General features: G+C 47.8%; 1 protein-coding gene across 2 annotated transcripts in view; it reads left to right on the forward strand.

Moving 5' to 3' along the window:
* The window catches only part of MAP2K6 (mitogen-activated protein kinase kinase 6), a 55,323-nt gene that overhangs the window by 20,287 nt on the left and 11,753 nt on the right, over nt 1-23,283 (forward strand). For both annotated transcript variants that reach the window (XM_055796343.1, XM_055796344.1), the window contains exons 2-11: nt 6,247-6,313; nt 7,262-7,310; nt 9,818-9,931; nt 11,477-11,596; nt 12,392-12,508; nt 12,975-13,026; nt 15,117-15,244; nt 15,963-16,040; nt 16,776-16,915; nt 19,826-19,871. In XM_055796343.1, the coding sequence (XP_055652318.1) occupies nt 6,247-6,313; nt 7,262-7,310; nt 9,818-9,931; nt 11,477-11,596; nt 12,392-12,508; nt 12,975-13,026; nt 15,117-15,244; nt 15,963-16,040; nt 16,776-16,915; nt 19,826-19,871 (911 nt within the window). The remainder of the gene's footprint in view (nt 1-6,246; nt 6,314-7,261; nt 7,311-9,817; nt 9,932-11,476; nt 11,597-12,391; nt 12,509-12,974; nt 13,027-15,116; nt 15,245-15,962; nt 16,041-16,775; nt 16,916-19,825; nt 19,872-23,283) is intronic.

The raw sequence follows: 23,283 nt of genomic DNA on the forward strand, positions 1-23,283 counted from the left end.
AGAAGTGGCTAGTTCCTGAATTTACACCCATTTGTGTTTGTTCTGTTTGACTGAGGACTTGATTTCTGTTTCAGCTGGAACGGAGCCAGCTTGTAAAAACAAGTCCAGGTACAGCTCCGGCAGTCTGGCTTCTCCCTCAGACCCACTCATTTAAACTATACTTTGTTATCTACATGTATTTTAATTTTTAGGCACAACAATTTGGCAGGGAAGCTCAGGCGTCTTTGCTCAGTGACTGTTGTTTAGTCTAGAGGTGCTGAGTGTTTGACTGTGGGGATGTCAGGAATGCTCCCAGCCTTCCCCCTCCTCTTACGCTTGGCTGGGACATCCCCACTTGTGGGATTCCTTGGTGGAGAGACCTGGGCAGAATCAAAGGCTTTTCACCTTGAGAACTGGTGAGTGGTGGTGAGGTGTTGCTGGGGCAGATGACTGAGGACCAAAGGAGATGGGCAAGTCTATCACCAGCCTTGAACTCTCATGTTTGCTACGATGGGTTTTTATCAGCTCTAATCATTATGTATGTCTTAAACTTTAATAATTTGCAAGCATAAATAATTAATCTGTGAGATGATCTTGAATACTTGTTATTGAAAAAAAAATGTTTTCCCCTCTTTGGTCATTCTATGTGACATTTATGTTAAATATGAGGTTGCTACATCTTCTACAGCAGCAGTTGCTCCAGGTGACCCTGCTGTGCCCTGGGTGCCATGAGAAACTTTAAGGTATCTCAGTGTTCATGTGCCTGGGTCCAGGCATATTAATGGGTGAAGTTCTCTGGGGTTTGAATATTTCCACCTGGCCTGCAAGGTTTGGACTTCTCTTTGACAGCATCAAGTCTACCGTTCCTTGCTGAAATATGAGCTGGAACTGGGCTTTGGATAAGAGATGCCCTTTGCAGCTGAAAACCAAGTCTTTGCATGAAGAGCTGTTTTCTGCCGGGCATTTCCAGGGCATCTGGGACAAAAAAAAGAAAGAAATTAATCTTACTTTCTGGGGTTTTCAAGAACCGTCTCAGTTTGGGGTTTTGCATCTAAGCCATGGCCACGGGTCCTTTCCCACCGCAAAGTAGGCATAGCAGCACTTTGGTATCAGCGAGAGGTTGGTTGTGCAGCCGTTCGGCACAGAGCTGTCTTGCAGAGCCCGTGAGATGCCGATTCACTCCTCTTCCATGGAATCGCACCGAGCATTTCCATTTTGCCCTTGTGTTAGGGCGGGGGTTTTGCTTACACAGTTAAGTACAGCTGATAGGGGAAAAGCAGATCATTTGGCTTTCAAAACTTTTCAAGAAATCAGAGAAAAGAGCATTAGGAAAGACAGGAACAGTAAATGAGCCACTTTTATCTCAAAAAAGTGGGAGAAAGAGGCATTTCCCGCCTGTGAAATTTTACCAGCAAATTATATGCTAAAGAGTGCTATTTGAAAGGAAGTGTTGCTACATGGCAATTGAACACAGCTTTAATAATAAATTGTGGTGAAGACAGAACTGGTTAATATCCTTTGAAGGAAATAGGAGCTTTTTGTGGCAAGGAACCATTTACTTTGGATTATATCATAAAAAGTTTTTAACTGCAGTGAAAAGTCTGGAGACTGGGGAATGGGATTTTCCTTCAGAAGTAAAAGTTTATTTTCTGTTACAGCATATGTGGGTAGTGAATTCCTCTGTCTTCCCTTTCTTTATTATTCTCTGTTATGCTTCCTACCCTTTTGCTGTGAAACTTTGAAGTTTCTTTTTTCAATATTGATATTTAACACTGCCCTAATTGAAAGGGGCTAGCAACATTAATCTCCCTGTACGCTCTGTCAGTGCTGGTGAGAAGAGGTTAACGAGCCCAGTGGAAGTTGTATTTTTCTCCCCTCCCTCAGGAACTGGGTTTAAGACCTTCACAGGGAAGTATTTAATGTGTTTTCATTAAGTCAGGTTTTCTTTTTCCTATTAGGATTTTGCTTTCAGACCTCACTTCGTTCTCAGCATTGACTCTCTTGCGCTGGCCGAGGCAGTGCCCGGGCGGGGGGCAGGCGGGGGGTAGCTGGGCACAGGCGGTTGCAGCGATGCTGCAGCTAACTGCTTGCATTACTGCTGTCCTGAGCAGTGCGCTTGCCAAGAAAGCACTGAGGGTTTTTAAAGGTGGCAACATCTCTAGCGCGAGTCAGTTCAGCATTTACTGTGGGTAATTGCTTTGCTAGAAGAAAGTAGATTTAAGCTTGTGCTTAATGTTACAGATACCCAGGGTGTTCTGCTGAATGAAAACTCACTTCTGAAGATGTCTCTCAGCATTGCTCCACACCAGTCTGTTTCTTCCCCCTCAAGTATTCTTAAAACTTGGCTTTTGAGTCAAGTGCTTGTGGAAGTCTCCATGTGGGAGATTGCAGGGAGAGGTCTCAAATGAGCTTTAGCTTGAGGGTGCAGAGACCAGAAAGCCACCAGTGGCTGTTTACATGGAAAACTCATGACTTCTTGGATGCTGGGGAGCAGATACATGTTCCCATCTGTTGATCAGCCAGGACTGTGAATGTTTTGCAGAAGGAACCACGTTTAGATTTCATGCTTTGTATGATGGCTCACTGGGACTTTCCTTATTGCAAACCCCAAGGAGTCGCAGTGAACCCTCCACACTGATGCTCAGGCCCTGGCTGGTCTGTGCCTCAGGACCGAGCCTCGTGCTATTATTTTGGTGTCTGAGACACCCGGTGTTTCTGCACAGCTCAAACACGGATGCCTGGTCTGCCATGGGTTGCTTTTGTGCTTCAGCCTGCTTCTGAGTCGGGGACTTCTTTATTTAGTCATCTGTTTTGATCAGATTTGCAATCTCCAAAAGCTCAATTTCTCTGTCAGAGAAATTGGCCAGTGGATTTACACTTGCCACAAGGGACACAGACTGTCAAATATACACGTGATGATTTTCTTCAGGAAACAAAGCTAAAAATAATAATGAATCATAAAAACACTGTGGAAAATACTGGTTTTCTGGTGGATGGAACAGGTAACATCCAATTTGGTATGCTATTAAGCTGCTTCAACATTCAGAGCTCCTGTAGAGATGACTTTCTCTGCAAACTGCAATTTAATACAGCTTCATCTTTCAAAGCCAATGTCTGCTATGGTAAACTGGGGGATTTTATTTTGACAGCAAGATTGCTTGGCAGTTATTATTGAAGAGAAATGATCTTGGGACTTCCAATTATTTTTATTCTTACAAAAACCCTCTAAGCGTCAGTGTTTGCCTTTGGGGAGAAAGTCTTTCAAGCATGTGTGACCTGGACCCTTGTTTTTCAGAGCAGCTGCAGAGCCTCAGTTGAGCCCTCCCACCCCATGCAACGGGGAGCTGGGGCATGGGGCGAGGGGGGGACCCCGACTTCAGCACCCTGCTGCAGCCTGCCAGGGTGGCAGCCACGGCTCCACAGCACCGTGCTGACCGCTGCTCCGTGCTTCTAGTTTTAAGGCAGTGCCATGTTTAGGATTGCTGATGCTTCCTGCAAGACACTTGCAGACGCTGGCTGCAGAAGGCTTGGAGAGACAAGAATTTTGCATGTTGTAACAAAAGGAGCTCAGAAACTTGGCCTGATCCAGTTGAGAGGCATGACATTTCCTGATTGCAGCTCGAGACTTTCATTAAATAACCATGTGGTGAGCCACGGTGCAGAGGTAACCATGTTCCCCCTCCGCACCACGAGCTAATCCTGCAGGAGCTGCTGGTGCTGCAGGTGCGAGTCCCAGCCGTGGCAATTTCTGTTGCAATCCCTTCTCCTGGTACCACTGTGAAATGGGTGTTTTATTCTTGCTACTGTTGTTGCTCGCTTCTTTCTTGAAAAGAAAACCCCAAAGAACATTAAACTGTGTCTGTGTCTTGGCAACTCAACTGCACGAACAGATTGTGCTTCAAAAAAATGGCAAAGTTTCAAAATATTGTATTCTGTGAAGAAGAGACAAGGAAAATAAACTCCCCAAAGTGCAGATTTTATTTCACCAGAAGGCGGTAGGCTTTTAATATTTATTTGGGTTTGGCATTTTGCTACCTAGTTCTTCTGCTGACACCACTTGTGAACCACGATAAGATTAAATGCTGTACAACCTGTTCTGGTTCACGTTCAAATCAGGTTAATTTCCAGTAGGTTCGTTTTCACCCTTCCAGAGCTACCTGAGAGCAGGTTCCTGAGGTTCGGGTACAAATCCACAACAGAAAAAAAGCAAAAAGGAAAAAACGGAGCAAATTTGTGCTGGTTTCTCTTTTGATTTTCGTTGTGTGAATGTCAGTGGGGATGGATGGTCGACGTATGCCAGGAGGCGGCTGGTGAGTGTTAACAGGAAAAGTTCAGCTCTAGAGCTGAAGAGGCAGTTCCTGCCTCCATGGGCAAGGTGGCAAATTTTTGTCTTTATTTCCCCATGCAAAATAAGGAGAGATACTGCTTTTCATGTGCGCATGGTTGTCTTGTTTGCTTGAGCTGTGAGAGGATGCAGGCAGGTTTTCAGAAGCAGAGAGGTCACCGGGATGGCAGACTTAGAAACTGTCAGCAAAATGGTTTTTGTTTGCCTGCACTGCAAGACCTGTATTTTTGAGATTCCTTTTTTAGCTAAAACACAACAACATCCAGAACACTGTTACCCATTTAGCATCCTGTTAGAGCTGATGTGCGCTTGGCACAGCTTGGGCAAGAAATGGTATCTAGAGCATCTAGCACAGCAGGGCTTGCTTCTCAGTTGTGCCTTCTAGAGACCCTTCTAGTACAACTAGAGAAAACTAGAAGGAAAAGGGTCGCAGAACAGCTCTGCTGTTAGAATTTCTCCACTTGTTTTTCAATGATTTTTGCTTCCTTACACACAAGCTTTTACCTCTTGGGAAAACTGAGAGCTGTTCTTCATGGTTCTGAAGTGACCTTGCTGCTTTTATTTTGCCTTTTCTATGTTAGACTGAAAACTCCTTGCAGCAGAGAATTGGCTTTTTTTTTTCCTCTCCCCTTTTGTAAATTTGCAGCTCTGTCAACTTCTAATACCAATAGTGAGTGTGCACAGTGGTTTCCAATAGATAGTTTTCCCAAAAGGTGTCAGCTGGGTTGTCACAGCCTGTCCCATCCTGGAATGACTCTGCCAAAAGGAGCAAGTATGATCGTGTCTTTTGGAGCAGACAAGGTGGGAGGGAAAAATAAAAATAATAATAATAAAAAAAGATGGGCAATCTGAATTGCCTAATTGCTTCAAAAAGGTCATTTTCAGGTCTGGGTGCCTGTGCTTTGATCTAGCACCCCTTGGCACTAGGATGCACAGACGTCTGTTGACATGAGTTTGTGTCAAGAGGAAAAACAAACTCAAACATGTAGGTAAAGCTTGAGAGAGAGTGTTGGGAATAGAGAGTAAAACTCATGCTTGAAAGAAAGATAGTAATTGATATAAATTGTTAGGTTAAAAATGTTTTAATGCCTAAATTAGATGCTTGTGCCTTTTTGGGGGACCAGAGATTTTATTACACAGCCAAATAGCCAGATGTTTACCTTGGGGTTTCGGTGACATGACTTATGTTTTCAGGTTATTTTATCCATGAAATCAAAACCCCACGCTGAAATGTCCCTGTATATGTTTAGTCATAAAAAGGTTCTTGTATTTCTCTAGTCTGCCTGGCTCTTGTGTCTGCTGGCTTGGACCCCCTTTACAGGAGAGCTTGCATTTGAACTGCTTCAGAGCTTGAGCTTCATCCAGCTCAGAAAAGCTTGGCTGGTCAGTATGAACAGAAACAAATGGCTTTGAAGCCTGCAAACTTAATTCTGCTTTATTTTTGCTGGGTTTGCACAACTTTAATGACCAAGAGGTGAAACATCCCATTTAAACGGAATCAGAATCTGATTCTGGACTTTCAGCTTCAATTTAAAAAGATTTTTAATCCTGCCAGCATTTGCAGTTATGTATCTGGAATGGTTTAAAATCTAAGAAACATTTTAAGGGAACCTATGTGGGTAGGGCTGACGAAGGAGAAATACCTTTCACTTTGCATTTTCACATGGCCTGCCTCTGCCAGAGCTCTTGCCTGTTTTCTGTACCAAGTTGGCAGCCAGACCTTGCAGGTCTAAATGAAGCGTTACTGAACAAAGGCACTTTATGTTTTGAACTCTGTGCCCTGAGTCTACACCACTAGCCTGGCCGGGCATTTATGTTAAATAAGGTCAACAAATATAGACAAGCTGTGTTTTGCAAATTAAAACAAAACAAAACAACAAAAAGGTGCCTTTCTTTAATTCTGCCTCTTTCTTGTTTCACAGGCAGAAAGAGAAACCCTGGGCTGAAAATTCCTAAAGAAGCATTTGAGCAACCACAGACAAGCTCCACGTAAGTCTGCAAACACTAAGGCAGAATAAAAAGAAAACCACGAACCCCAGCTGCCTTCCAACCTTTGCTAGTGCCTGTGCTGCCACGGCCAGGGGCCAGCAGCCGGTCACGGCCAGCGCCTGGGGCTCGTGCTTGCAGGGCTGGGATAACGGGGACCCTTCACAAGGAAGAGAAGCAAAACACCCAGGTTAATTTTGGCACCATTAGGGAGGATAATAACAGCCCTTGTATTTCTCTTGTAGCCCCAGGTACAAGCCAGGGGGTCTGAACCCATCACCCTCTACTCATCGCTGCCCATGGTCCGTGTCTTGTGCTGCTTAATGATGTGCCCAGGAAAAGGAAAAACCAGAATGGGCACCTGATTTTAACTGATGTGGCACTTTGGCCACCCAGTTTGAGTAATGTGCATTTGGTCAAGGCACAAAAATACATCCCCTTCCCTACATACTCAGCCTTGCAAAAGAAAACCTTGTGCTTTTAAGGCAGTTTGTGCAACTCCAGCCTGCTTGGCTTTCTTTACTTCCTTGAGGACTGACTTTTATTAGCCTGTTAACCCATGCTATATGCCTTAGGTAATCATTTACAGTGGTTTAAGGCCTTTATGCCCGTCTAATCCATACAAGTTGGTAGATGTTTGGTGCTTGCCACCTGCCTTGCCTTTCGCAATGAATCTCTGTGGGTTCCCGCGTGGGGAAGTTGGGTGTGAGAAATGCCAACTCCAGCAGCTTCCTTCCTGACCTCTTTTTGGGGGGACTTTGTGGATCTTGGCTGTATCTGTTGATCCTGCAAATCTAGGAGACTAGCTGGGCTGCTCAAGGCTACTCGGGCTGCTGGCCCGAAGGTGTGAGGGGACGGCCTGAGGGACCACGGGGGCTGTATTTACTCACTGAAGTAAAAATGGATCTTTGTAAGGAACATTTCACATCTTTTCCCTTTTCTCTCCTACAGGCCACCCAGAGATTTAGACTCCAAAGCCTGCATCTCCATTGGCGAGGAGGTAAGACTAGGAGTTATGGTGAGAAGACAACCTCTGGGGACAGGTGACCTTCCAGGGCTGGCTGCCGTGGTGCTGGCTGCTTGTCCAGGCAGGCTGCTCAGGGGATTGCTTAACTTCAACCCTCCAAGAAAGAGCAGATTAATAAACACCAGCTATTAAAAAAAAAATGTAGCCCATTTTGCTTGTTGGAAGGCAGTTGCTGGATGAATTGAAGCTAAGAAGAGCCAGCCTGGGGGCTTGTGGGAGCCCTGACAGCCACCTTCAGCCACAGACAGCTGACGAGCCTCTGGTGTTTGTGTTTCTCCAACAAGGGCTGTCTGCGTGGGACTGATGGCCCCATGGCCAGCTGCAGTGTGACCTGCTGGTTGTCACTGCTCTGATGACATGTCCCCAAATGCTCACCCTTTGCATCCCATGACACCTGCATCCCCTTCATGTTTTCCACCTTGGAAATGTGTTCCTTGCCTCAGTAAGGTGCAGCTAATCCCCTGGAAATAATGATTATAAAACAAGGAGATTGCTAACGGCAGATTTTACTCTCATTTCAGTTCCTTTGGTAATTTAAAGCCTCCATCCAAAGTATTTCCCTTTGCTGATATTGAAAGCCATCTCATCAGGTTTCTAACTCAGGGTAGATCCTCCTGTCCTGGAAGCAAATCCTTCTGACAGTGTGGAAACCAGTCCACCTGATGTTCTAAAAAAATAGCAGGGAAAAAACAAAACCGAGGACAGCTGTTTCGATAGGTGAAAATGGCACAGCAGCATTCATAACAGCACTTTAAAGCTGGGCAATAAATTTATTAGGTGCAAAAGATAGGCCTTGGTGTCAGAGAGATAATTTATGAAGTGAAATGCTAATGCAGTAGTGGTTTATGCTGTCTATCTTTGGATGCTTTTCTTTCATTTTTAATTTTATATTTTCCCTGGCATGGAGCAGGGGCTGGAAGGTGGAAGGAGTGTGAGATGCCTCTGGAGCAAAATGATGCAGCACTGAGGCAGAGAAAATGCCTGCTGCTAGAGCAGACACCCGCTCCAAGAAAATAGTTTCTCCCCTGCAGTCCTAGGGATGAGGAAAAGCTCAAGCAATCCAAAAAGTCTCCATGCATGAAGGCAGAGAGCCCATGTTGGAGGTGCAAAGAGAAACACCCTTGTAAAACCCAGAGCTCAGGTTTTTTTACAGATGCAGATATGTGCCTCTCTTGGAAGGACTGACATACTGTGGCTTGCATTCCGCCAGATCTGTTGCCTATTTGTCCAGCCAGGTTCCTTTAGGATGTGCTCCCTCTTCCACCAGCCTTTCTACACTCACCCCCGATCCCTAGGGAAAGCCACTTTCCCTCCTCTCCCTTTCAACTTTGCTGCTAAATTTAAGAATGGCCTTGAGAGAGTCTAAGGGCTTTTTTGGAGAGGGTCCTGTTGAACAGTAGGAGTAGTGTCAGGCAGTCAGAGATGTTTAAATGTCTGCTGTTACACAAAAATGTTAGTCAGGGCTCCTTTTGCAGGCAACATAGCTGCAAGTGAATGACCGGGAGCCCGAGCGCACAGTAACGCAGTGTACGGGCCCTGCATGCTGTGGCATCCCCAGCCAGCACATTTCAGGCTGCAGGTTTTTTTCTGCTGTGCCGGCAAAAAGCGGTGTGGGATTATGTGCTGTGAATCAGTTCATTATAACCCGGTTCTTTCTGTAGGATGATTGACTGATGTGGTGCATTCAGCAAACAGAATGGCTGGTTTTAGTAGCAAAAGCATATTTTAAAGATCCAAAAAAAATAATAAGCAAAAAATAGAGCCTGCTGCACAATATCACGGCAGAAAGGAGAAGGGCAGGTTAGAATGCAGGGCTCCAAACAAAGTCATCCTTTGTGTGAGGCTGGGAGAAGGACATCTCAAATGCTAGACAAAATAAATCTGCCGTGGTTTAAAAATGGGGCACACTCAACTAGTATTTGGCCCATCTACAGGTCTGGAGAAATAAGCTTTTACAGGCCTTAAGAAAAACTGGGGATATTTCCATTATTGTTTGTGGGAGGGAGGAGGAGGAAGATGGAAAGGGAAAAAAAAAAAAGACTGAATGTGTTTCCTGGGGGAGAGGCTGCCGTGGTGTTTTCCATCTCAGCCCTTAGAAGATGGAGAAGCTGAAAGAGCGAGCAGCTAAAGGTGGCTGGAAGGGGCACTCGGGTGTGGGTGGCTGGGGAGAGAGCATCCCACCGAAGGAACCATCCTTCCTGCTCCCGCCCTGCTCAGGATGCTCATCAACACAGGCTCCCTGCTTATGCTGTTACAAGGCATATCCTCTTCAGAACGCTGCTAACTGCTGCACGGTAGTTAATCCTGACAGCCTCCGAGGACCGTGATTTTGTTTCTAGCCTCATGAACACAGATAGGGAGGGGGATGCACAGAGGTGAATTTATGTGCCAAGCAGGGCTAGATTTTAGGGGTATTTTGCTCCTTGCGTAGCATGTATGTGCAACAGTCAGCTTTGCGCTGATGTTTTTTTGCCCCGCAGAACTTTGAGGTGAAAGCTGATGACCTGGAGCCCATCTCTGAGCTGGGACGAGGTGCGTACGGGGTGGTGGAGAAGATGCGGCACATGCCTAGTGGGCAGATCATGGCAGTGAAGGTAGAGTGAGCCTCCTGAGGTGCTTCCTGTCTGTATCGTTGTGTGTGGGCACCCTCTGCGCTCTTGTTTGTGCACAATTTTGATCTTCCTTGTTCTGATGCATGCCTTTACTGAGATTTACTTCTTTCCTTATGAAATCCTCTTTCTACACTGGGGCGAAGAGTGCTGAGGTAGATTTGGTCCATTTAACCAAGAAAAGGCATGTGTTTTGAAGTATGATGCTCAATGTTTTTCCAGCATTATAGTGCATATTGTTCACCTTTGTCTGCTCTATTCCTGTTTTCACTAAGATTTTACAAGCTATTTGCCGTGATTTTTTAAATGTGTGCATTTTTTCTAATGTAAATAGACTCTTAGATTCAGGGCTCTGCACTGTAATTGCAAAGAAGAGTGTACTGTAAATTTTATTGCATAAGGTAATTTTCTTCAGCTGGGACTTTTTTAGTCTCTTTGGAACGGGAAATTTTTGTTGAGATTTTCACATTTTGTCTGCTACATTGGGATCTTGATTCATGACAGGCTTCTAGATGCTACTATGAAAAGTTTTCCTAACAACAGTTTAGACTCAAGCTTGCAGCTTAGGGAAAGAGCCATGGGAAAATTTATATTTTGAGAAGAACCAGTTTTTGCTTGGCTGAATTTTAGCTCAAGTTTCCTTTCAGAACAAGAAAAAAGAAAAAGGATGCAGAGCTGGAAGTTATGAGTAAGCTGAAGAAAAATTCTTAGCTCCTCAGTTGTGGATAGACTTTGCTGTGGATGCTGGGGTGTGTCTCAGGGCCTCTGTGCTCTGCATTTGGTCTTCTTGTTTGCTTTGGTGTTCACCAAACTGCAAAAGACCTCTCTGAGTATGATGGAAGGTCTGAAGAGGGTAGGGCAGGAACATTCAGGCTATTACTTGCATCTGTGATGCTAAACAGTTTAATTCTGTGACATTACTGACCTCAAGTGGCTTTGGCCAAGGAGCCTGGAATATGTGTGTGACCTGTGTTGGACTGTGTCATGCCCCTTTGTGGTGCTTCCCAGCTGAGGGTTTCCAGGTATTTCATATAAATGACCTCTCTTCCGTGGGAGACTGGAAAATGTCCATTTTCCACAGCCAAGGGGAGCACATGGGCTCTGGCTGCAGGGCTGGAGCCCTCTCTCGTGACAAAGTCTGCTGATGTAAATAATGTCCACTGCAGCTCCAGAAGTCATGGGTTTCCACCAGCCCAGAATTTGATTTCCTGCTCCTTTTTCCTTGCTCAAGCTTCGGTGACTTTTGGCTGTTGCAAAAAGAGTGGCATTGCAGGGAAGAGCCAAATCACCTGCAGTTTGGGCTGAGGCGAGAAGACCCCTTCAACCTCCATTGCCTTGTGTTGCCCTGGGCTGCTCCTACTGCGCGTGTTTTGCTTGTGATGTTCTTATGACAAAGAGGTGTGATAAAAAGGTAACACGAAGAAGTGTGATAAAAGGGTAAAGGTGTGATGCCAAGGCACTGTGGCCAGCAAGGGTATGGCTGTGGTACGGAGGTGCTGACAGCCAATGCTAAAATGCTTTGTCTTCCAGCGGATCCGAGCCACAGTGAACAGCCAGGAGCAGAAGAGGTTATTGATGGATCTGGATATCTCCATGAGGACGGTAGATTGCCCCTTCACTGTCACCTTTTATGGGGCACTTTTCCGAGAGGTATGGCATCCTGGAGATTAGCTGTGCTGCCGCTGGGAGACTGGATCCTCTCCCAGGCTCTGAATTCCCATGCCTAGAATCACTCCAAGAGCCAGGGATTTAATCTCCATCTAGACATGGAGACTTGGTACAATATGAGTTTGCTCAATCCCTGCGTAAGGATCTGTCATGTACAGTTACTTCTTGGTGAGCAAGGAGAGATGCGGTCCCACGTGAGGAGGAACCAAAGGCAGCCAAGCCCCAGTGCCAGGAACGTGCGAGTCCTTTGTGCTGAGACATTGGGGCTTGGTAGTGAGTTTCAGTGATGGGGATGGCCGGGCACTGAGGACATCAACTCACAGCCTGGTCTGTTAGTGTTAATATTGTCCTGACTTGCAATGAGAAAGCCACATGGAGGAAAAGTGTGGAAAGCTCTAAAAAACAAGATTTATTGAAAGGTTTTAAGCATAGCTCTGCTGAGCTGAACTTTTCCTGGCTGAGCATTTGCAGTGACCTGAACATGTAGGAGCCTCAATCTCGATAACTTTCTGGGCTCCTAAATCACTGGGACTCTGCTTTGGGAAAAGCAGATAATAAAAGATACTAAATGTGGTAGTGAAGGTGGATAGCGCTTAATTCCAGCTGGAGAGGAGGGAAAAAGAAAGCCCAGTACAGTTTTGGTGAATGAGTTATAAAGGACAGCGAAGAGGCAAACAGGCCAGCAAAGGGCAAGTGCCAAAGAAGACCTTTGCGTGTGAAAGAAAAGGAAAAGATGCTTTGTTCCAGTAGGCATTATTTCCTTTCTTTCTCCTCTAGGGAGATGTGTGGATTTGCATGGAGCTGATGGATACCTCACTGGACAAATTCTACAAACATGTCATTGACAAAGGCCTGACGATTCCTGAGGACATCTTAGGGAAAATAGCTGTCTCTGTGAGTATTAGCAGGGTGAGAAGGGAAGGGAAAGGATGCTTCTCTTTGAAGCCAAGTCCTACGTGACCCAAGCTCCCTGCTGTATTTGCACCAGGAAGAGCATGGTCCATGGGCCAGCACGTGTGAGCATTCCTAGCTGGCTTCCAGCATCTGGTCTGCAGTGATGTTATTTATAAACCATAAATAACCCAAAATGTGCCTATACACGTAATTGAGAGACAGCACAGAGTTAGATGTGGGGAGGGCCCTGCAGCTCTTTTGCCTTTTCATTAGGGTCCTGGAACCCCTGGGTGATCCCCGGGTACCTGCCATCACCGTGGGCTGCTGTGAGGGTGCAGGACTCGTGGGAGATGTAGCTCCTTCCCTCTAAGCAGGTCTGGTGAGGATGGGGTGGGTGAAGCCAGATAACATTTTCTCCTCATCATGGTGCTGCCAGGTGTGATTCACTCTGGAATTCTTGTTTCAGATCGTAAAAGCACTAGAACATCTACACAGTAAGCTCTCCGTGATCCACAGAGGTAAGTGCCAGGCACACAGCCATGCCACGCTGGTGTCTCTCTGCCCTGCGCTGCATGCTTTTAGCCTTGCAAGGGCTGGCCTTGCAGCCAGGCACAGGGCTCCCAAAATATCCGAGATAAAATGGGCCTTTGACAACAAAAATATTCCACAGCTTTTCATGACTAGCAAATTCTAGTCAGAGGAAATGTCTGCTGGTTTGCTTTTTAAAGACTGCATGCTGGTCCCAGTGTTTCCCCGAGGTGGAGGAGAAGCGAGCTCCAGCCTGACCGTGCTGTCAGAGAAAGGGCTGTTTCCCCCTGGCTTGCATTTCTCTAGTGCACGGTCTAAATCCCTGGTCTGCTCCAACACCTCTGCGAAATTATAAAACAGATTTTTCCTTCTGACCTCGGTGGGCTTTGGATCAGGCTTTGCCAAGGCTTCTTCCCCAGCTTGATGGCTCCATGCTGATGTGCAGTGAGATGTCTCCATGCCAGCATGATGCTTCATGCAGTGATCTAACCATCCTCATCCCCTTCTGTGAGCTTCCCTGAGCAGCGGTGGGGCAGAATAGTTTCATACTTAAAATAGCCTCAAATCAAGTCATAAATACCCTCCTTGAAGTCTTCAGACATTTTCCTCTCTAGAGCATCTCAAAGATGCCATGAACACACTTAGAAAGAAACAAATTTGCAGTGTGGCTGCTTGATACCTTTCTTTTTAAAAGGTCTTTTTCAATTTTTCGTGAGGAAAAAGCCCTCTCTGGAATGTGTGAATGCAAGGGAAAGGAGCATCTGAAGCGAGCAGAGTTCAGCTCCAGCAGGCAGTCACATTTTGTACGTTCTACGTGTGGCTGAGGGTTGAGTTTCTGCCTTCTGTATCATTTACAGTGGTTGGAAAATGCTGCTTGGCTTCTGGATTTCTGTTTACTTGTTTGATTCACACTGAAAATTGTCTTATTTCAGCATAGTAACAGATGGGTGAGGATCTCAGATACCTGAAGCTTTTGATTGCAAAATGCTGATTAGAGAGCAAATGTTAATGAAATGTAAACCACCCAATTCTAATGGGCGGGACTGAAGCAGCTTCTGGCCTCCTTTGGATGTTATTTCAGCTCTTCTGTTTAGTAGTTTATCACATGCAGACAGAGGACCTTCTTGCAGAGGAGAACTCTTATTTCTGGGTGGCAACAGGGAAGGGATTGCTCCCTTTTGAGAATCACTGCTGGGACAAGAGAAAACAGGGTGGCCTGCGCTACCTGCCCGGTGCTGAGATTACATCTGGGATTAGCCTCTTGGGGAGCGATTGCCTGCTGTGCAGAAAAGCACCTCCACGCTCTTGTGGATATCACTTATTAGCTTCTTTATGTGCCTTAATTTCCCTTTCTGATGTTGATTATAACTGCCTTCATGAGCGTGATGCAAGTGTGAATGCACCGAGGATTATAAGGCAGTGATGGGAAGCAGATAAATCTGGCAGTAATAAATAGATGAGACACTGGCCTGATTTCCATAAGGTGTGGAGCACCCACATGCCTGCTGCTGCTCACATTGCCTTCAGGCTTGGTATCCTTAAAATCAGAGGCCATTTCTGAAATCCTGAGCCTTGTCTTAGTTTACTGCTCCCTCCTTCCCCTGCAACCCCTGCTCCTCTTCACCCTTTCCTGCACTCCCTTCATCCTTTCCCCGTGGGTTTTTCCTTTTGCTGGCATGAGACCAGATCCATCTGGGGACTTGCCAGAGCTCCAGCTGTTTGCAGACAGCTTCTGGAGGTGCCCCCAGCCCTGCCAAGCTGTTCCCCTGTGAGCACTCTGATGTCCGTGGCCATCCCTTGCGCAGTGAGATGCAACGGTTACGTGCAGGGTTCCCTCTCGCACCCCCAAATCAGAGAGGAGTCTGCAAGTGAAGGGCCACTTGCAGGACACATGACAGGCCCATGAGGCTGTCACCTGAACTTGCAATAGCCGAAGCCAGGGTTTCTGGCTTGCACAAAGCGCAGGGGTTTGCAGGGACACCTTTGGTGCCCTCTGCTGATAGGAAGCACTTTGGCTTTTTTTGGATTGGCACAGCCACCCATGCCTGACAGTGACTGTGGTATGTGTTCCTTCTTGCAGATGTAAAGCCCTCTAACGTGTTGATCAATACGCAGGGGCAGGTGAAAATGTGCGATTTTGGAATTAGTGGTTACCTCGTTGACTCGGTTGCTAAAACCATGGATGCAGGATGCAAACCCTACATGGCTGTAAGTTGAGCCGTGGAGAAGCTGCGCGTGAAAGCTGCTGCGGGACAGCCAGAGGAACATGAGCCTGGGCATCGGGTCATCTTAAAGGGGGAAGGATCAGCCTCCGGCATGTGTCCTGGGGACTTGTTTTGGAAGATGTATCCCTGAAGTTACTTGTAAAGGGGCAGAGAGGGGAAACAGATCTCATGGGTCAGATCAGATCTCCTGGGCACAGCTTCCTGCTGTGTTATCACCTCCCTGTGACCTTGGAGAAGGCTCTGTAATTACTCCATGTTGCATTTTTGCCATTTGCCCTGTGGGGACAACAGTACTTTTCATCTGGGAGGAAAAAGTCCCCAGGGATTGGGTCCCTCAGACTCCTCCTGAGAGGTGCTGTTCAGAATTCACCCTGTGTGGAGCACTTGCACAGGGTGAAAATGGTTCTGCAGAACTGGGGCTTGCCACCCGCTGTGTGCCAGATGTGCCAGGTCAGCTCCACCACCTCAATCCCTGGGGCAGGTACTGTCTGCTTCTGGTGACCCATTCCACTGCCCGTCCTTACTGGCAAGGATATGGGACCACATCTGGCCCCAAGAGACCAAGAGAGCAAGCTGGTGGCATGGGCTAAGTGGTCCTGGCCTGCCACCCTTGAAAGACCCATCTGAGGTTGGTGAGCCCTGGCGCGGGCACTGCACTGGGGCTGCCCCTGTTCCTCACCCACCTTTGTCTCTGTTCACAGCCTGAAAGAATTAACCCGGAGCTGAACCAGAAGGGGTACAGCGTCAAATCTGATATCTGGAGCCTGGGGATCACGATGGTAGGGTGACCACCTCTGGGCTCACAGGGATGCCAGCAGGGTTGAGTGTTGCTCGTGGATTCATTTTCCTCCCCAAAGTCCCCCTGACACTGGTGGCCCTGGAAAGATGGCGGGGTGGGAGTGGGAACACAGCTCTGAGGGTAACCAGGGAGCGCTCCGTGGGGTTGAGGGGAAGAGGATGGAGCTGCTTTGCCAACTCCTTGCCGTCTTCGGAGGTGCTGGTGCCCCTGCGGTGGGGCAGGCCCCGCTGCGGCAGCCGTGGCTGCCGGGAGATGGCAGCATGGGCTAAGGCGAAGGCGTCCGGTGCCGCACGTCTGTCGCCTTGGAGCAGGTTGGATTTCGAGCACAAAAAAATACTCTCAGTACTTAGCGATTAGCAAAGCCCCCCTCAGAAGAGGAGAGACGAGTAGTGTCGCCCACACAGTGTTTAGGGGGAATCCATCTGCTTGCAGAGTCATTTTATAGCGCAGTTAGCCTTTGCAGCGCGGGTAACTTCTTTCTCCAGCCACATCTAACGCGAGGGTAGTGGAGTCTGGACTGTGGAGGCTGCTGGGTCTCCTCAGGCCTCTCCCTGTTGCTGGGGGAGGTTAAGCAAGATGTTGTGGCCAGGTGGGGTGAGGAAATGCCACGTATTTCTGTGGGGTCTAAAAACCTACCCCCTGGGTGGGCCCACAGGCACCCACAATGTGGGGGGGTCCGTCCGCAGTGCCTGAGCCGTGGGCCCTGTCTCCGCAGATCGAGCTGGCCATCCTGCGCTTTCCCTACGACTCCTGGGGGACGCCCTTCCAACAGCTCAAACAAGTGGTGGAGGAGCCATCGCCACAGCTCCCAGCGGAGAAGTTCTCAGCAGAGTTCGTCGATTTTACCTCGCAATGGTAAAATGCCCTCTCGGCCTCACTGCCCCCCCCCCCCCCCCCCCCTCGCCTCCGCCATGGTGTGGGCAGGCCGAGGCAGGCAGGTGCCCGCGGCCTCTGGTGTCCCTGTCCCCACAGATGTGTCTCTGGGGTACCACCCGCATTTTTGAACAAAATATCCCCCAGGGGAGGGATGGGCCTTCATGCCCTCACTGAGCCATGAGAGCTGGGCTGGGGCCTGGTGCTGTGCAGGCAACACGCACCCTTTGGCAGAGCAGCAGCGATGGTGGCTGCGGGGTCTTCCCTGCCTGAGGTGGCGTGGAACAGGCTTCATTGCTCTGGAGGGGCAGGCAGGACGGGATTTAGGAGACATTCTCAGCCCGATTGCCCCCACATTGAGAGCACAGGGGGTCCATGGCGGAGCCAGCAGCACGAGCAGGCCATGGGCGGGCAGCTCTGCCGGGCCCCTCACATCCCTGGGGCTGGCGTGGCGCAGGGAACAGGGCTGCGTCCTCCTGCCTCCTGCTCCCAGGGACACTGCCTGAGGGCAGGGCCGGTGCTGAGTTTGCCTCATGGTGGCCCCTATCGGCAGCTGTCCCACTACCGGGGCCCTCCAGCTGCTGTGCTGCTTTCCGTGGGACTCGGAGCTGGAAACAGCGGGAGAGTTTGGCTGCGGTGTAGGAAAAGGGTTGGAGCAGATGCACGCTGTCTGGAGGTTGTGAGAGCTGCATAAAAGCACAGGCTCTCCCAGCACCCGAGGAGACTCACAGCTGCCCTCATGGTATGGTTCAAAGAGAGCTGGCAGCAGCCCTGCGGCTCCTGACTGCTTCTCCCTCCAGCTTCCCTGGAAACCGCCTGGGAGGCATTTTTATTTTCCACGGGCTGCAGTGCCATCCGTGGCTTGCCAAGTTGGCAGGTGGATGGTGGGTTTGCGTGGTAGCCAAGAAAGGACAGCAGATCGACAAATACAGAAATGTGAGACTGTTCCCGAGCTGCCAGCGTCAGGGCCTGGAGCCCGGCCGGCTCTGCTGTGACCCAGGAAGGGGATTATCAGCTGCTCCTGCCCGGGGACTTTAAGTACTAGTATTCGGATTCCTCAGAGTCTTGTTTGTACATGTTTTTGAGGTCCCCACGGTTCAGCTGCATGCCTCTACCAACCCGCACTGGGGAATACCTGCCTGTGCCCACACGGCTCTGTGTCTATCAGAGGTGGGAGCTGGCTTGGAAAAACCCTCTTACAAAATGCCCACTGTTTTTGCAAGGCCCACGCTGAGATTTTGGACCAGCTGCCTTTCTCCCATGCTGCTGGCTCACTACTTGTTATTGCAAAGTTGCCTGTTTGTGCCAGGCAGGCTGTTGTTCCCCACTGAATATTTTATTTTTGCAAGCACCATGTCGTGCAGCTATAGCTGTGGGCTGATAAGTAAGATATCCACAGCCGTTTGTGATAGTTGCAGTGAGAAGAATGACCGTGCTGAGCAGCACTCATGTCTTGAAAGCTCATGCTTGTGAGAGCATGTGGCAGTTCCTCTCTTTGCAAATCCTATCCTCCAGGATCACTGAAGATCCCTCAAAGCCGGTGGAGTGGCACGGACTCAGGAAAAGTGCACTTTGGCTGCAGATTACACTAGTTTAGTGTTGTTGGAGTCTGAGAATTTATTCTGACACCAAAGCAGGTCACATCAGTGCAGTGTATCAGGATTGGCCTGGCTTAGAACTATGTCAGATTCAAGAGGTCGCAGAGTGACTCATACCGTCGGCTGCCTGGGGCAGCACAAGTCTGATTACCTGTAGCCCTTGCAGGGAGTTCCTGGGATGTCTGAATCAGGATCAGATCCAAGTATGGCTCTTAATTCCTGAAGATGTGCATTGATTTCCGTAACTTGTCACCAGATTCCTGGTATTAGTAACCTGGGACCAAGGTTTTTGTAGAGGGTCTAAATTAAGAGGATTGTACCCAGATACTGCTTCTGGACACACCTATCCTTCAAATTTACCTTAGCACCTCGGCTTGGCCTGCTTTTGAGTTCAGAGGATGTGACACATCCCGTACCTTCAGTTCGGCAATATTGGCACGTATCGTTACTAGGTTCCTCTGTTCATTCACAACATGACACTAAACATGAGCCCTCTACACACAGCAAGCAGGAAATATCTATTCAGTGTGTGTCCTCCGCTTCCTCTGGACTCTGGCAAATCCCAGCAGAGGAGCGACTTATCATCACTGAGGTTCTCACTTTTGTTTTGCTCAGTGTGACACCTTTTCCCCGCCACCGACGTGTACGTGTGTGAAGATCTTTTCAAGTTGCTCCAAGTGTCTTTCCCCTAAATACACTGTCAGGAAGTGAGTAGAGATTACGTCCTGTCTTTTAAAAGCTATTTTCTGCTGGAGGGAAACCAAAATAACTTCCAACTACAACCCTCCAGAGCCATCTGTTGTAGGAGAGGAGAAAAAAAGGATGTCCCATGTAACCGTCCCCGCTGATAACAGCATGATGATAAACAAATAGTTGTACATGTGCTTTGGAGCCACTTGGTCACTGCTCCCAATCAGAGGTTGGAGGCTATATCCATTCCTTAGTTGCTTGCTGGCCTACTGGATAAGTGCCCAAAAAACCAATTGTACCTGTCCCCCCAGCAGCAGGCAGTGTCTGGACTGGTATATATGGTGTGTCCAGATCTCGTTTGACCTTGAGCTCACTGCACTTGTGTGTACCCACCACTGTATACTGAACAGGGCCTGTGTGCAGGCTGTGTTGGCTGTAGGTGTCCTCAAGGCCTAAGCTGTTTGCTTAACGTGTGGATGAGTAGTTGAACTTATTCTACAGGGACATGAAACCTTGCTTTTTTCATGGTATAATTTTATGGCCTTGCTCTAAATTGCATACAGAATGTAACTTTTTTTTTTTTTTTTTTTTTTCCTCATTAAAGCTTGAAGAAGAATTCCAAAGAACGGCCAACATACCCAGAGCTTATGGTGAGTGTGCCTGCATTAAGCAGTGTATTGGCTCAGAGCTGAGATGAATTAGAATGAGATGCTGAAGATGGGGTTTCCAATAGTGGTTGGTGATTTGGGATTCTTAGCATCTCTTTTTTCATAAGAGATGTGAGAACCATGGCACTTCAGGGTCTTGCGAGGGTGAGTGCAAATCAGAAATGCTCTTTGAAATTTTGTTCAGGTGCTATTCCAGTCAGATCAAGGGAGAAAAGTATGTAAAAGCAGTTAACAAATTTGCTAAGGGACAAAAATGAGGCTGTGAAGAATCAGTTGGCAAGGATGAAATCCTCCTCTTGGGTTTGTGTGATGGCTTCAAACACCTAAGTCAAATTCATGCACCATGGATGCTCGACGTAGGCTGCAGGAGCTGAGTGGCCTGCTGGGCTTTACTGCTGTGGTGCCTTGGAGAGGAGACTTTTTGGACAGAGTAATTCCTGGATGTTAGGGACAGAGACGAGTCTGTGACTAATAATTCCGGTTATTGAATTTCATCTGCTGCTTAGAGACTGTTTGCTGTGAGCATGTCTAGGACAGAGGAGTAACTAAGGAAAAATATGCTGATAAAGGCTTATGACAGGGGAAATGCAATGCAGTGCAGGGCTTTGAGATCAGATGCACTTTGCTGATGAGCTCCCAGCAGTGCATTCACTGGTGTATACTCAGCCAGAGCTCTGGGCTGGAGCTGGCAAGAACAGGGTCTGTGGTGAGATTTTTCTGCTAGGGCTCCACAGCCTCACGGGTTCTCTTGACCCTGACTTTCTGGTATTGATCCTGGTGCTCCTAGTAGCCGGCAAAAAGCAAGAGACCTTAGGAAGTCAGTGTTTCTCTCCCATAAGCACCTAGTCCCTTTTTTACTCTCACCTGATTCACAGCTTACTAAAGGCAGGAAAATGCTTAACTTTGTTATTTCTGAAGATCCTGACCCAAATGCTCGCCTGTCCCTACATGCCCACCCCGTCCAGTGCCACTGACAAGATCTTCTGGGTTAAGGGTGGAAACTGCTACAGAATTTCCTTGGGCATTGCTGTCTCCTGCCCCATAGCTTGCAGGACATGCGTTATACCATCCAGGGGGTCATGCTGTCTGCTCAGAGGTGTTGGGACCTCTGTGTCGTGAAGATGCCAGGGTTTAAGGTGCTCTCTAGCTGCAAGACATGCTGGAAATCCATGTACCTTTTGAACATGAGTTATAAGCAATGAATAATTCCTGTGGCGTTTCTTGCTGGGCCCTGTAATGCAATTAGACTATATATAGATCTGATTTACACACAGTTTGCCCAAATACTGGTTTCAAACAAAGGGAGGCCCAAGGTTTATGGCTTCCCCCCTTCCACCCCTTCGTTTTTTTGTTGTTTTTTTTTTTTTATTATTGAATAAATACATATATATTTTAAGCAAATTTCTGAAGTTTGCCAAATGGCCTTTTATCAAAAAGGTTCACCGGAGCAGCTCCGTCTGTTGCAGCATTTATACCCATTGGCAAGCGAGTGCATTTCTATTGAATTAGGTTCTTGGATCACCTCTTCAGAGTATCTCAATGCTGTGGTATTTTATGGCTGACATGAATGTTGTGAGGTCCTGTGGTTGAGGGTTGCTGTTTCGTTGGGTTTTTTTTCTCCCTCCTCTCTCTCTTACAGCATTAAGTTGCGGTACTGGATTGGACTTGTCATTTAGACCAAGACTGCTCCCTTGCTTTCCTGTGGAATTGAGGTTTCTCATGGAAAATATGACTCTGTGCTATCTTGAGCATCAGGAAAACTGATACGGATGCTTAATTTCATTTTAAAACCCACTTCCCCAGGTGAAGTGGAGCATGAAACTACTGCAGGACTGGTGGTCTGCGCATTGCGTGGGGCACATCCCACCTGGCATGGGGTGTTTTGTGCTGTAACCAGACTCAGTTGTTACAAAGGGTTGGGCTTATTGAGAGATGGGGCTGGAGGCCACAGCTACCACCCATGTCACGCTTGTGGGTGCTTCCAGGCTGCAGTAGCTCTGCTTTGGGTGTGACTTAGCTGGGATGTGAAAGCAGTGGCATCACACAGGGATAATAACACGGCAGGCCATTTGGGCCATCTCTCTGGGAGTTATTCAGGACACTTTGATTCCCATGACTGTCTGACCCAGGGAGACCTTAAATTATGTCTGGATCCTTGCCTCAACCATTTCAGCTCTGTTTCCCACATAATTGGGCTTCCTCTTCCTTGCTGGTGTGTCTTTGGGTCGCTTCCCGGCTGCCCAAAGCTGCCTCTTTTTATTCACTGGATAATCTTCCACTCAAGTCCACCTTGGAAAATCTCTTTTCTTTGCTCTTCTTCTCCCTCCACTTTGCCACTGCTGTAAATGATCATTGAAATAGCCAATGCCCAGGGATGGAAGTGATGAGCAGGTTTAAAAAACCCTGGAAACCCCAAACTGTCTTTAAAAATCTGGCTTGAAATGAGAGGGTCAGGAATCAAACCAAGATTCTGCACCCTGCATATGGGAAGCACTACAGCATTTTGCACAAAGTGATGGTCACCTGTGAGCTCCACGGGGCCTCAGTTGCCTTTTGGTTCTCTCTGACACCCTCCATGCAAATAAATGCAATTAACCGCCAGGACAGTGGGTGTCTAAGAGTGTTTCAGTGATTTCAGGTGGAAGTTGACTGATCTCAGCTGATGTATTGCAGCCCCTGGTAGCAAACTCAGTCACTAGTACTAGCAGAGAGGGGCTTTGCTCTTTCTGTCAGGGGGCTTTTGTGTTTTTTCTTTCTCCTTACACTTATTTTTCCATTTGTGCTAAATGTAGGCAAGATTTTCTGGCAGGATGTCTTCCCGTGTTGGTCACGATTAAGTAGTTAAACATATAACTGTGGATGGCTTTCCAGCCGGGATGGCTTTCCTCTTTGCGGTAGTTAGGGGTAAAGTAGCCATCTCCTGCTGCGAGTATGAGCAATTGCAGGGAAGAAAGAGACTCAAAAGTCACCAGAGGGTAAATACACAGATAAAGCAGGAAGCTGAGGGAAAAACCCACTGCAGTCAGCCTTCCTGCAAGGTTTTCCTTGCTCCTGTTGGAGCTGGCATGTGGTGCGGTGGGTAACCACCGTCTCAGGAGAAGTACATCTCCTCCCAGGGCACTGCAGGGCTGCAAGGCAGTGTGTGCCGAAGGGCACGATTTGCTAGAGATGGAGGCAGTGTTTTTTATTACTTTGCCTTGCTTTGAAAGCAGCCCAGCTCAGCCTGCCTAGCCAGGGCAGGATCTAGAGGGAATCCGAGCCTTCCTCTCTAGAGGAAATCTGCAGCCTTCATGATGTGGCCCCTGGGGGCTGCCCAACTTACGTCAGCTGCAAAACATGGGAAGCCCAGTATTATGATGCTAGTGACAAAATCTTTTGCACTGTCTAGAAGGTT

This window comes from Falco peregrinus, chromosome 2 (genome assembly GCF_023634155.1).
Source record: "Falco peregrinus isolate bFalPer1 chromosome 2, bFalPer1.pri, whole genome shotgun sequence".
Taxonomy (NCBI): Eukaryota; Metazoa; Chordata; class Aves; order Falconiformes; family Falconidae; genus Falco; species Falco peregrinus.